Source organism: Melopsittacus undulatus, chromosome 11, assembly GCF_012275295.1.
Source record: "Melopsittacus undulatus isolate bMelUnd1 chromosome 11, bMelUnd1.mat.Z, whole genome shotgun sequence".
Lineage (NCBI taxonomy): Eukaryota > Metazoa > Chordata > Aves > Psittaciformes > Psittaculidae > Melopsittacus > Melopsittacus undulatus.
This window is the reverse complement of record NC_047537.1, coordinates 1,078,825-1,092,019: the sequence shown is the minus strand read 5'-3', so window position 1 is coordinate 1,092,019 and position 13,195 is coordinate 1,078,825. Positions and strand designations below refer to the sequence as shown.

Below are 13,195 nucleotides of genomic sequence, written 5' to 3'. Positions count from 1 at the left end.
CCACAGGAATGAGCTCCCAGTCTTGCCGATGGCAGCAGCACTGCAGGCTGCATCCCTGAGGGAGCTGCTGCACCCATTGCACTGCTGCCAGGTGTGTATAGCAGAGGCATGGCATGAAACAGGTACCGAGCACACTTGGGGTATATTGGCTCTTCCTGGGGTCCTTGTGTAAGAACAGTGGGGTGGTTTCGGGTGCTGGGATACCTGGAATCAGGTGCCACGTGCTCCCTGGGTGATCCCTTCTCATTGCCAGCTTGTTGCTGGCTCAGGATCTACTTGAGGTGCCAGAGTCCAGCCCGAGGTGGATGCTTTCCTGGCAGGGCTCCCTGGCTGCTGGAAGCAAACCGCACTGGCAAACATCCACAACAGAAACATGTCCCCATGAAACAGGTTCTCTCTCCGTTTCCCCTGTTATTGATTAATGCTTCTTAACGACTCCAGCTAAAAACCCTCTTGTAGTTGCCGCTTGTCACAGGAGATCAATGGAGCAGCATTAGCAAGAGATAGGGAGGCAAACTGTCCTAGGGAGCTCCGTGCACAGGAGCAGTGCCACTGGTGCTCCATCAATAGTTCAGCATGACCTCTCCCTCTTGCTCTCCCCCTGAGCTCACTGGGCAGCAAAGCCCACTCTGAGCTTTCACAAGGACTTGATTACAGCTATCCCGATTGATCTGGGATGTAAAGAACAAAGGGGCCTCCTAAGCCAGCTGTCTGCATTGGGAAAGATCAAGTGGCTGCGCAGACAGGGTCAGACCCTCATTAATTCCTGGGTGCTTAGGACCCCGCTCATGTGGTTGTGGAGCCTGAACAGGCGTTGGAAGGAGTCAGTTCCTCATTACAGATGCAATCCTGCTTGTGCCCAGGCTTTCCCAGTCAGCTCCCTGTGCTCCTGGGGCCTTCTGGGAGTCCAGCACCACTGGAACCACCAAGCCCAGTCCCTCCCAGCTTGCTTTCTGTGATATCTCAATGGAGAAATCCATGTCCTGGCTCTTGGAGCAACAGGAGGGGGTCCTGTGGAGGGGCTGGGGCCTGCAAGGGTCATCTGCAGGCACCGCTGAGGGAGGAATCCCCTGGGTTGCAGCTCCTAATGCAAGCCATGGGGATGAATAACTCCATAACCAGCTAAGCCAGTGCAGAGATCTGCTTGCTCAGCCTCCTTGTCCACGCTCCTTTGCAAATTCCTTTTCTCCCTGGGCTGGGAAGAGCCCACGGGTGGCACATGACAGAACTAATGAGCATGGTTCCCCTTCCAGAGCTCCCAGATACAGCCACCACCTTCTGCTTTACCCCCAGTGCTGCCCCTCTTCTGCCCTATGGTCTGGTGCTGGGCTCTTAGCGAGGGGCAAGGACATCCCTGGGATGTTCCGAGCCCAGGGGAATGGTGGTGAACAGGGGGTGAGACCCCCACAGCATCCCCAGTGAGCTCTGCAGAGCTGCATCCTTGGCCCGAAGCACACAAGGAGCCTCAGCAGATCCCCCCGAATTCCATAGTGCTTCATTACAAGGAGCACAGCTTTGGAGAGGAAGAGGAGGGGGCGAGCACAGGCCAGACTGGAGGGAAGCTGGTGCTGGGGGTGGCTGTGCTGTCAAGCCAGAAGCACAAGAGCTGATTAGCATTTCCAATTATAACTGCAGTGCTCAGCCCCATCCGGGCCCGGCGGGCAGAGCCAGCTGTGGTGCTGTGCAGGAAGTGCAGGCCTCAAATCCTTCAAGGATGCACAGGAAAGAGCATTGGAGCCTGGATCCATCAGCTCCTAATGGAACACCAGGAATTCCACTGGTTCCTGGCCATGGGGCTGATCCTGATGGCATCACTTGGGCTGGAGTAAGCAGACCCCCTGTTTTAGTTCTGGGTCCTGCACCCCCAGCCAGGCAGCAGCAATGGGCACTGTGGGCGATGGCATCAGCCTGGTGCCACCCACCATGGACATCCCACCTAGAGGAAGGCAAAGGGTGCTCCGGAGGGGATGAGGGGACAGTGGAGGTCCCTGCTCAGCCCTCAGCACTGCTCTGTACTTTGCTGTTAGCACTAGAGCTGGCAAGATAAATTATTCAGTATTGAATAACATTATCAGTAGCTGGGTAAATATTACAGGTCAGCAAAGGACTGTTCCAGGGCAGTGGGTGACCCATGAGGTCCCGTGTCTGCAGGGCACAGTGCGCTTGGCACAGCTGGGATGTGATCAGAGGATCAGTGTGGGGCTCTCATGGGCTGAGTGACCCAGGAGAGACTGAAGTGACTTAACCCAGGTAAAGATTCCCATTTTTGAGATCAGCATCAACTGCTTCCATCATTTTCTGGATGGTAACAGCTCCTGCGGGACCTCATTCCCACCTCCATGCAGCCTGGATGTGCTCAGGATGCTGCCTGCTGCCGGAATCCCATCAGGCAGTGCCAGGGGTTTTGGGGAGGGGAGAGACCCCTGTCACAGCCCAGGCTGTGGGGTGGCAACACCAACACCTCTGGTTCCAGGTTCCCCATGTGTCTGGAATACAAAGCAGAGCTGGGAACCGCAGGGAGAGGTCTTCCTACCCCTGCACATGGGATGTGAGAGATAATCCGACCTGCAGAACTTGTATTACTGTTCTGATTGGATTAATGAATCATTCAGTGATAAGTGCTCATTAGGCATCCCAGCGACCAATACTGATCACTTCATTACTTGGCATATTACAGCTGGGGAAGGTCTGCTCATTCCTAATTAGATTCCCTGGACATCTACCCTGGAATGTGGCAGAGCCCTGCAGACAGCTCTGTGGCACTTCCAGCCTCACTCTGCTTGGGCCTAGGTATGACATTCCCCATCTCCGGTAAGGGTTTCCTTCTGTGCTCTGTGCTGAGCCCTAAAACTCAGGGCTCCAGGCACAGGAGGGTGAACTGGGGAGGCTGGGATGCTGCTGAGCCCCAGGGGCACAGAGGGGGCACCTCAAAGGGCACATTTTTGTCTCTCTTTTCCACCTTCCTCTCCCTCCCTCTATGCTGCACTCCCCTGGATGAGAGGCTGCGCCTGAGCTGTCTGCTCCCTGCCCCACACAAAGCAGCCGCTGTCTTGCCTTGGGGTTTCCCTGCCCAGATGCAACACAGACAGGGAGGAAGTCCCGACCTGCTGCTGCTGCTGCTATGGGGCTTTAATGCTGCGAAGGGGACAGTGAGGAGGTGAGGAGCGGGTGATGCCAGCCCAGCCCCGGGGTTCCCCATTGCAGACTGTTGGGGCTGGCTCCGCATCCCCGGGGTCATCAACCGGCACCGGGGAACCGCGGCCGGTGGCGTGAGCCTGGGCTGGAACCCCGAGCCGAGCTGGGCCGAGCCGAGCCGAGCCTATCGGAGCCGAGCCGAGCCCAGCTGGACCGAGCCTAAACCCGCAGCCGCTCCCCGCCTCCCCGTGCTGCGTGCACCGCCCCTCGCCGAGCCGGGCGGAGCCGCTCCGGGCCGGGCTGCGGCGGTCGCTGCGAGCCCCCCCCCCCGGCTCCCCGGCGGCTCGGAGGGGGCCGCGGCCGCCCCGGCCATGCCCCCCGGAGCCTGAGGCCGCGGGTGCGGCGCTCCCGCAGCATGCGGAGGATCCGGCGGCTGCTGCATCTGGTGCTGCTCTGCCCCAGCTCCAAGGGCCTGCAGGTACCGGGGGATGCGCAGGGCCGGGATGCGGTGCCCGTGTCTGCATCCTGGCAGCGACCGTGCACAAAGGGACGCTCCGCCGCGGTCTGGTGCAAGGGGATACGGGGACCGGCACCGGGGGGGGTGCCCGGACCGGCACCGGGGGCTCCGGGTGTTGCACAACCCGGGCCAGCCGCAGCCCCGCCGTGAAGCACCGGACAGCCCCATCCATCGCCAGTCCGCAGCGGTGGATGGAGGAGCCGGTGCAGCCGCGATCCTGCCTTTTCCTTCTTCCCATCCCCGAGCTGCCGGGGGTGGGACCCGGCTCAGAGCCGCCGGGGATGCGGGGATGTGGGGCTGGGGATGCGGGGATGGGATGTGGGGCTGGGGATGCAGGGCCAGGATCTTATCTTGGGCGTTTTCTCCTGCAGCAGTGGGATGAGAAATCTGGTGAGTGCCCTGGAGCACAGCGGTTTTCCCGGTGGATGGGAGGTTATCCTGGTGATGGGGAAAAGCAGGGATGTGGTAGCAGGTAGCTGGTGAGCAAAGGATGGTGGTAGGAGAAGGAGCAGAGCTCACCGGGTGCAGGAAGGGATGCATGGGGAGGGCAGTGTTCAGAGGAGGCTCTGTGGGTCCCCAGCACAGCGGATTGCTGGATGGGTGCTGCGGCTCTGTTCCCAGGGCCCTGGGGTGCTGAGCCACCCCTGCATGCTGTGCTCTTCCCAGCCAAAAGGGCTGTGGAGCAGTTGTGTGGGGCCACATTGATGGGCAGGGGCTGGGTTTGGTTGTGGCTGGGAGGGCAGAGCTGGGGACAGAGTAAGGGTGATGGGACCTGGGGACAGCCTTTGTGCTGAGTTCACCCACCTGAGTCCCCATGGGAGGGGGTGGCAGCCCCACCATGGTCCCCACTGGTGGGATCCACCATGAAGCACCCGCTGTTCCCAGCGCAGGGGGTCACATACCCACCACTGGGCAGGTTTAGGGGGGCTGCTGTGCTGGGGGTGTCTTGTGGGTTACAGTGGTCTATGTCCAACTTCAAGGACTTCTGGAACACCACCTGGGCTGGTTTTCAGCTCACGGCAGCAGCCACCCATCCTCTGCCAAGTCCTTGCCATGGTCAGGTTCTCTTTACCAGGCTTTTGTTACCAGTGCCGTGGCTCGATGGCAAACTGGGCATCGTGGCCTGCTTCACACTTCCCAGTTAAGATGCACTTGCAATTGACATGCATAATGTCACAACCAGAGCAGACCTGCCTGCTTTCACCCTCAGCCGGTGTGGCAGGAGAGCAGGAGGCTCCAGCACTGCCGGTACTGCTGCAGCAGAGCCCTCGCATCTTGGCAAGAGGCAGGGATGAGGCATTTTGGAGGTGGGAGCAGTTTTGGGCTACAAGACCAAGCAGGGATCTCTGGCAGGTTTAATGGTGTTGGATCCAGCCCTATCCCAGCAGCAGGTCGTGGTCTCACCACTGATGTGGTGCAAGAAGAGAGGAGATTTGGAGGTGGCCACTGGCCAAGGGCTCTCTTGAAGCAGGAATTAGCCATAGAAACCAGAGGGAACGGGGTGCTTGATGCAAGGATTCATTCCCTGCCTGTAGGAACTGCCTGGGCTCTGGGCCATGTCACACAGGCCAGGTAAACACCCTGTGCTGCAGGAGGGCAGATGGCAGCACCCAAACCCTGCACCAGGCCCTGGAGGTTCCTCACCCCTCACTCCCACACTGCTGGTGGCTGCGTCCCATGTCCATGGAAAGGGGGATCCACTGGGAAGGGTCCATGGGTAGAAGCAGAGCCCCTCACACTGAGGATGCAGAGGCAGCAGGCTCTGCTCTCACAGCGGCAGTGGAGCAGGAGCATATAGCCACAGCTCCCTGCCATAGGGATGCACAGCATGCAGCTCCCTGCCATAGGGATGCCCAGCATGCAGCTCCCTGCATAGGGATGCCCAGCATGCAGCTCCCCACAGCCCACCGCTGTAATCTCCCTGCTTTTAGGGAATTTCAAATGACCTACTTGCAGCAGCAGTTGCATAATAGCCTAGTGCATCTGTACCAAACAGGCTGAAGGTTTCACCGGAGCCCAGGTCGGTTATGCAGCAGCTGTTGTCCTTGTCTGACTGACAATGACCCAGCCTTCATCAGCCTTCCCTTGTCCTTGCAGAGCCGCCTCCCGGGCATCAAGGTGAAGTACCTGCTGGTGGTGTGGCTGGGCATCTTCGTGGGCAGCTGGGTGGCCTACATGCACTACGCGTCCTACTCGGAGCTGTGCCGCGGCCACGTCTGCCGTGTGATCATTGTGAGTGATGGGGCAGTGCCCGTGGGTACCGGTGTGGGGTGTGCGGTGCTGTGGTGCCTGTATCCAGCCCCCTGCCAGCCCCATGTGGTGCCTTGCAGCATCCGTCAGGAATGCTGTGCCAAGGAGTGCTCCTGGCAGCTGCTTCCCTGGCATCCCATGGAGCGCAGAGGGGGAGAGGTGACCTTATCCTGCCAGGGCGATGGGAAAGCATCTAATGAGGTATGGGAGGGAAGTCAGCCAAGCAGCCATGGGCAGATTAATGTGTGTGGAGATGAAGCTGCAGCAGGAGGGCAGTGAGCAGATCCCCAGACAGGGAGAGCATCGTGCTGGGCCCCAGAGCAGAGCATGGGGGAAAGGGGAGCAGGCAGTCTGTGGGTACCCCAGCACTGCTGTTGTGCCCCAAGGAAGGCACCAGCTGCACATAGAGCAGGGAGCTCGGCCTGGGGTTTGCCGTGGGGTGCAGGAGTGGGGCTGCTGAGTGTGCCCCATAGCAGGGAGCAGGTCACGCACCAGCCAGGCCCATGGCTCTGTGTGAACGTGCCTGGCTCATCCGGGAGGCAGGAACTGCCATAACAACAGCCACGATTTGATTTGATTTCCTGCATGACTCTGACCACAGGGTCTTGGGGGCTGATTCCTGCTCTGAGCTCGGGGTTGCAGATGCTGAGTCCCCTGTGAGCAGGTCCGAGGGTTAATTCCCATTAGTCAGGGATACAGGGAAGGAGATGCAGTGAGTTCCTGCAGCTCCCCCCAGCCCTGAGGCTGTTGGAAAGCTGCAGAGCTGCAGCCTCTCCTGCCTCCAGCAGCTCCAGCAGCTGGATCAGAGCCACTGAGGGGTTTGGGCATGGCAGGCAATGGGCATGGGGCTGGTGACAGGATGGTTCATGCACCCTCAGTTCATGTGCTTGGGGTGCTGCACAGCACAAGCTGTGGGGATGAGCCTGGATCCATCAGTTAAACAGGGATCTGCTCCTGCTGAGCTGCTTTCTTTGCCTTCCCCTCCCCAGTGTGACCAGTACAAGAAAGGGATCATTTCTGGCTCCACGTGCAAGGATCTGTGTGAGGAGCGCAGCCTCCTCTTCCAGCACTGCCTCTCCTCCTCTCCCACCCAGCAGGTAGGTGCCTGCCCCCCAGAAACCCACCACAGGGCTGGGGATGGGAGCCAGCTTCCAACCGGGGAATGTCCTAACCCTAACCCTGTACTGGTCCCAGTCTGGACCAGAACCAGGTCCTCTGCGCCTGCTGTTTTCTCCCATCTCAGTGTGCCCCTTTGCCCTTGCTGCAGGTTTACAGTGGGCTCTGGAGGGAGACGGAGGTGATCATCAAATGTGGCATCGAGGAAGCCTTGAAGGCAGACGGGCACCCGGACTCTGTGCCCAGGAGGGACGTGGTTCTCTTTGACAAGCCCACACGAGGGACATCGATGGATGAGTTCAAAGAAATGCTGCTCAACTTCCTAAAGGTCAGTGCCTGGGTCCCTCTGGGATGTCATTTGGGAAGACTCATGTGTCTTTTGTTCCCATTGAATGAGAGCTCCTCGGGCCCACACTTCCCCCCGGTGCTGGGGGTCAGGCAGGGCTCCTCTTGTCTCCTGCAGCTATGGGGCTCCCTGAGGAATGGGCTGGCTCCAGTGCAGGCAGTGGTGGGGACAGGGACAGACTGTGCCTCTGATTCACAGCTGCTCTGGGCACCCTGTGCCAGTGCCTCAGCACCCTCACAGGGAACAGCTTCTGCCTCAGAGCTCAGCTCAGTCTCCCCTCGGACAGGTTCAAGCCATTCCCCTTGGCCTGTCCCTACATCCCTTGTCCCAAGCCCCTCTCCAGCTTTCCTGCAGCCCCTTTAGGCACTGGAGCTGCTCTCAGGTCTCCCCTTAAGGAGCCTTCTCTTCTCCAGGCTAACCCAGCCTAGGTCTCAGCCTGGAAGCTTCTTCCCATCTGGGTTTAGAGCAGCCCTGATGCTGATGAAATTCTGCTGGAGGTGAACTGGTCCAGCCCTACCCAGTGGTGTGGTACTGAGGTTGTATGAGCAGGGTGGCTGTTCCCTCCTCTCCCAAGCTCAGTTCTTTGTCTCCCCAGTTCAGTTTAGTGCTGTGAAGCCTGAACATGGAGAGCTGTAGGGGTCTGATGCCACTTGTTGTGTTCTGGATCTGTTCACAGTCCAAGCTGGGAGATCAGCCTTCTCTGGCAGCCCTGGTGAGCCGGATCATCGGCATGGCGGATGTGAACCGGGACGGGAAAGTGTCTTTAGCAGAGGCCAAATCCATCTGGGCTCTACTTCAGCTCAACGAGTTCCTTCTCATGTTCTCCTTACACGAGAAAGAGCACACGTCCAAACTGCTGGGGCACTGCGGGGACCTCTACGTCACCGAGAAGATCCCCCACACCTCCCTCTATGGGGTGGACGTTCCCCCCTTCCTCCAGCCGCTGCTGCCTTCGGTGGTGCACCAGCTCATCCACCAGTGGTTCGCACCAGCGTGGCCCCGGCGGGCGAAGATCTCCATCGGCCTCCTGGAGTTTGTGGAGGAGATCTTCCATGGGACCTATGGGAACATGTACATCTGCGAGGCCAGCGTGAGGAACGTGGGCTACAACGACAAGTACGACTTCAAGATGGTCAACCTGCAGAAGGTGGCCACGGAGATGACCATCCGAGGCTTCCTCAAGGGCCGGCACTGCGAGCAGAACGTGGACTGCACCTATGGGAAGGACTGCACGGCCACGTGCGACAAGCTCATGAAGCAGTGCAAGAGTGACGTGGTGCAGCCCAACCTGGCCAAGGTGTGCGGGCTGCTGCAGGACTATCTGCTGTATGGGGCACCGCTGGAGCTGAAGGAGGAGCTGCAGAAGCAGCTCCGAACGTGCATGACCCTCAGCGGCCTGGCCAGCCAGATGGAGGTGCACCACTCCCTGGTGCTCAACAACCTCAAGACCCTGCTCTGGAAGAAGATTTCAAACACCAAATACTCCTAACGGGGAGAGCACAGCCCTGGAGTTTAGAACCTGTGATCTCAGAGTAGAATGCAAGGGCTGAAGGCCTGTTGCTCCATCCTCTCTCCCACAGGCACATACCCCTGCGCAGGGAGTCCAGCATAGCTGCAGCCCCTTGTCCCTCATGGAAAACCAACATCATGACTTCCACCGCCAGCAGGATCATCGGGATCATCCATGGAGCCGGCAGGAGTGTGCTGCAGAGCCGGGACAGCAGGGCCGGGCTGAGCCTGGGGGATGAAGATGAGACGGAAAGCGAGGAGGAAGCAGAGCCCAGCTGGAGGCATCAGACTGTTCCTTGCTTAACAGGAAAGCAGCGCCGAGATGAGAGTGAATCATTCGTGCTGTTCTTGTCACATCATCTTCTGATGAACGTCTCTGATGTAAATAAATGGCTTTTACGTGAATCACACCAGCACATCAGTAGCGACGCAGCAGCCTCAGCACCAGCCTGCCCATGAGCTGCAGAGGGAGAGGTAGATTTCCCTGTCCAAAAGCATCTCCTAGTGTCTGAGTCATCTGCCTCCAGATCCAGCTGTGGCTTAGGAAGCAGAGCAGCAGAGGCCTGGCAGTTCCATCGTCCTTCTCAAGTGCCTGACGCCAGACAGGGATGTGGTGGCTTGTGCCAGGCTCCTGCCCACAGCCTGGGATTGGCAGCACAGGCCATTCCCTCTCACACAGTCTGGCTTTGGAAGCATCTAAAGCCAAGAATAGCTTAAAGCATTAAAATGAATGCAGGCAAGGCTGCAGCAGGCTCCCAGACACTTGGTTGCCTGTGTAGATGCTACCAGGGCTCTATAGTCTGTTTCCTTTAAACACTCAATTATAGCAACCTTTGAAACCTGGGAGAGAGGAGGAATTTGTGTGACCTACCCCAAGCTCACTCAGTCATATTCCTGCTGACAGGAATATGCCATATACCACATGGCAGTGCTCTCACCAACTGCTTAGTGAAGTGGGGCACGTATCTGAAGTACAGTCACAAAGGAAGTACATCTGACAGCACCTCCCCTGTGCAGGCAAGTGCCGGTGTCACAGCTGCAGATTTAGGGGCTCTTTGGAGATACCCCCATTTTCCCTTCTATTCATTCCATAGGGTCGTCCTTCCCTCTCACCTCTTCTTCCTTTCCTTCCTTTCTTTCCTTTTCCTTTCTTTCCTTTCTTTCACAGAGGGAATGTTTCAGTGTCAGCCACACTCTCAGTGCTGGTGCAGCTTCCCAGGGGGGATGGGCTGGGCAGCATCACTCAGTTGTGGTCAGGATGAGCTCCTGTGGGGTTTGTTTGACAGGTGGTGAGTTCCTCAGCTCCTCACTTAATTCAGGAGTGACACAAACATGACCAAGGCCTCACCTCCAGGCACTGGGGCACACAGTGTCACCTGTGTGGAGTAGCACTGTATGGAAGGTGAAGGGGCTGGAATTGGGTGATGCTGCTCCATGGAGCAGCTCCAGCTCATCTCTGGTCCTGCACTCCCATGGCAACCAGCTCCAGAGAAATCATTTCCCTCTATTAGAGAAAGGAGCCCAACACCCACTGCAAATCCTCGTCAGGTGTTTGGGAAAGCAATTCACCAGCCTGCTCTGTTTGCACTTCATCACTCCCTGCCCCAAAAGCAGGGGTAGATAATGCCCATGAGCACCTAGAAAAGGAAAACCACCATGGTCCTTTACCTGCATGACCATTCATACCAGAATCCCTTGAAGTATGAAGTTCAAGGAGAAAGACAGCCCCTGTGCTTGGAGAACTCACCAAGGCAGCTTATTCAGACACCTCCCATAGGAGCTGCCACATTCCTGTGTGATTAATCCACACAGCAGTGTACACACTCCCAGGAATCCCTCATAACACACCCCAAGAACAGAGGGTTTAGTTCATCACTAATACAAAGCATTGAGTGTTTTCACACATGTGCTCATCGTTTACCAGCTACACCACAATATGGGTGAGAAATGACTAAAGGCAAAGCTATTTCACACTCAGGCCTGCTCCAGCTTTCCCACATTAGCTGGAAAAAGAGGAAAGGCAGAACACTGAAGAGTGACAATCCCATCTCAGCTGCTTTAGCAGCGTAGAACTGAGCCACAAGGGGCTGGAGGTCAGCAGCAAGGCTTCTGTCACTGTTTAAAGAAGCCATCCCAGTTCTTGCAGCCACAAATAAGTCTTCTATCCTAGAATGGTTAAAAGAAGGTATTACTTGAGGTGCTACAAACACACAAACACATTCCAGGCTCACTGGAGGTGGTATCTTTATTTAGTTTGGGGTTTTTTATATCCCTTCTTACCATGCAGGGAAAACACAGACTGAAAGCAGAGTGCTTCAGAGCGTGAAAACAGCTCAGGAGGGAGATGAGTGGGAGAAGGGCAAGGTTCCAGCTCTGGGGGCTATTCAACAGCAGCACAGCAAAGGCAGAAAGGATCCGGGGAACAGAACAGTCGTTTCTCTTCAGCATCCAAGCACACAGGCTGCAGGAAGCACCCAGAACCAGCAGCATCACCACACTCTGCCTGCTGAGCTTGAACCCACGTTGAGAAGATGAAGTTTCAGCACCCTACAGATCCTCACTGCAGACACCATGGCCCATTTCACCTGCAGTCGGGTCTGCAGGACCCCAAGGCATGATCTGCAAACACAAGGCACAGGGTGTGAGACAACTCCAACAGAAGTCAATAGCAAGCAGCTAATGAATGCATCCAGGCTCCTGCTGGTCACTGCAGCTCCTCAGGACACAGAATTGCTTTTATTCAGCTGACTGAAGCATTACATCAGGTTTGTCTTGACACTACCCAAAGACTTCACAATAAAAGCTTCATGAAATGAAATCAAGTCTGAGGGCAGTTATCAGCTGGGCTGGGTTATCACAATTCACAGGGAAGCTTCAGCCAGCACCGAACTCCAGCATCACCAAACACCCTAACACTGCAGTCAGTGGAAGCCAAGCGCCTGCAAACCCGAGTGGATCAGGACCTGAAGCAGTGACAGGAGGCAGATCAGAACAAATTGGGCTCATTTAGGACAGGCTTTGCCACTAGAACAGAAAGGCTTTGACAGCATCTCCTGGCTTAGCAGTGCACTCTGGCGAGCCCAGGAAGAGGGGAATTCAACAGCACAGCCAGAGCCTGCTCATGGTTATTCTTTCCCTCCTGGGCTCCCTAAAAATCAAAGGGGAATTTGCCAACCTCATTGCAGAGGCAACGTTCACAGTGCAGAGAGAAAAGATGAGCTTATTCCAGCCTTCAAAGCCAGGGTGTAAACCAGTTTTAATGATGCAGGGCTAAGTTAATGTGCACAAAGACTTCTCATTTCTCTCAATGCCACTTTAATACAAAACACTCACCTCTTGCACAGCTGAGAGCCAGGCAGCTCTTTCAGTAGAGCAATATTCATAGCCTGGGATTGCTGCTCAGGCTGGGGAAGATGGTTCATAGCAAATGCTGTTAGGAGCATTTTAATAGCTCTCCTATGCCTCACACAGTAAAGCTCTGGAGAGACACTCATTAAGCACTCACCACTGCTACAGGACCCTTGATGCAAGCAAAGCCGGAGCAAAAATAACCCAAATGTGAGTTTCAGGGTTAGAAGTCAGGGTATTAAATAGAAGAGTCTCATCTTGGGGCATGGCTCTTTGCAGAGCATATCCCCAACCACCTTATTAGCATTCTTCCCAAAGCCACTGCTGGTAGCACTGACTCTTCCCCATTAAATGGCTCATTTTGCAGCCAGCAGCAGCCCACTTGGTTAATGACACCTCTGGCCCTCTAATGCCCATTTAATGAGGACATTTTCCACCACCCAGCACTGCCAGGTTTTGTCAAGCCATTAGTTGCTGCAAAGCCTCTCAGTTTACAGCACTGCACACGGCCAGAGCTGTCTGCACCACTTAAAGGACTTCAGGTTTTAGCATCAATTTGTGGCTTTATTACTAAAATCAAGTTTTTTCTTTCTTTGATTCCCAAGACACAATCTCTCATTATCTTGCATATGAGACATGAGCATGTTTTCAGCAGTGTTTCGTGTCAGACTACAGCAGCACCTGAGCCCATCTTCATTATCTCAGGCACTTCAACACACACAAACCCGGAAGCTTTTAACACAAATGTCTTGTTCTACTGACATCTGCCTTTATAAGGATGCTCTTGGGGAGCTGAGGAAGGCAGATGAAGTGAAATGATGAAGTGTTAAAGGATTGCTTACATCAACCGCTGCATTAGCAAAGCAGAGGAATCTGAGAGTGCTCCACCTAAAGCAGAGGTTTTCCAACAGAAAGATGCTAAACTACTGACTTGAAGCTCTTTTTCCAAGTGATGCCACACGTACCTGCAGCTG

At 56.1% G+C, this 13,195-nt stretch overlaps 1 protein-coding gene across 1 annotated transcript; it reads left to right on the top strand.

Annotated features, from left to right (window-relative positions):
* The first annotated feature begins 3,463 nt into the window (after window positions 1-3,463).
* On the top strand, window positions 3,464-9,716 carry DIPK1B (divergent protein kinase domain 1B). Its single transcript, XM_034067951.1, has 5 exons — window positions 3,464-3,613; window positions 5,750-5,884; window positions 6,892-6,999; window positions 7,170-7,346; window positions 8,041-9,716. The coding sequence occupies exons 1-5, from the start codon at window positions 3,551-3,553 to the stop codon at window positions 8,851-8,853; spliced, it is 1,296 nt and encodes a 431-aa protein (XP_033923842.1). The 5' UTR covers window positions 3,464-3,550; the 3' UTR covers window positions 8,854-9,716.
* Window positions 9,717-13,195: the final 3,479 nt, after the last annotated feature.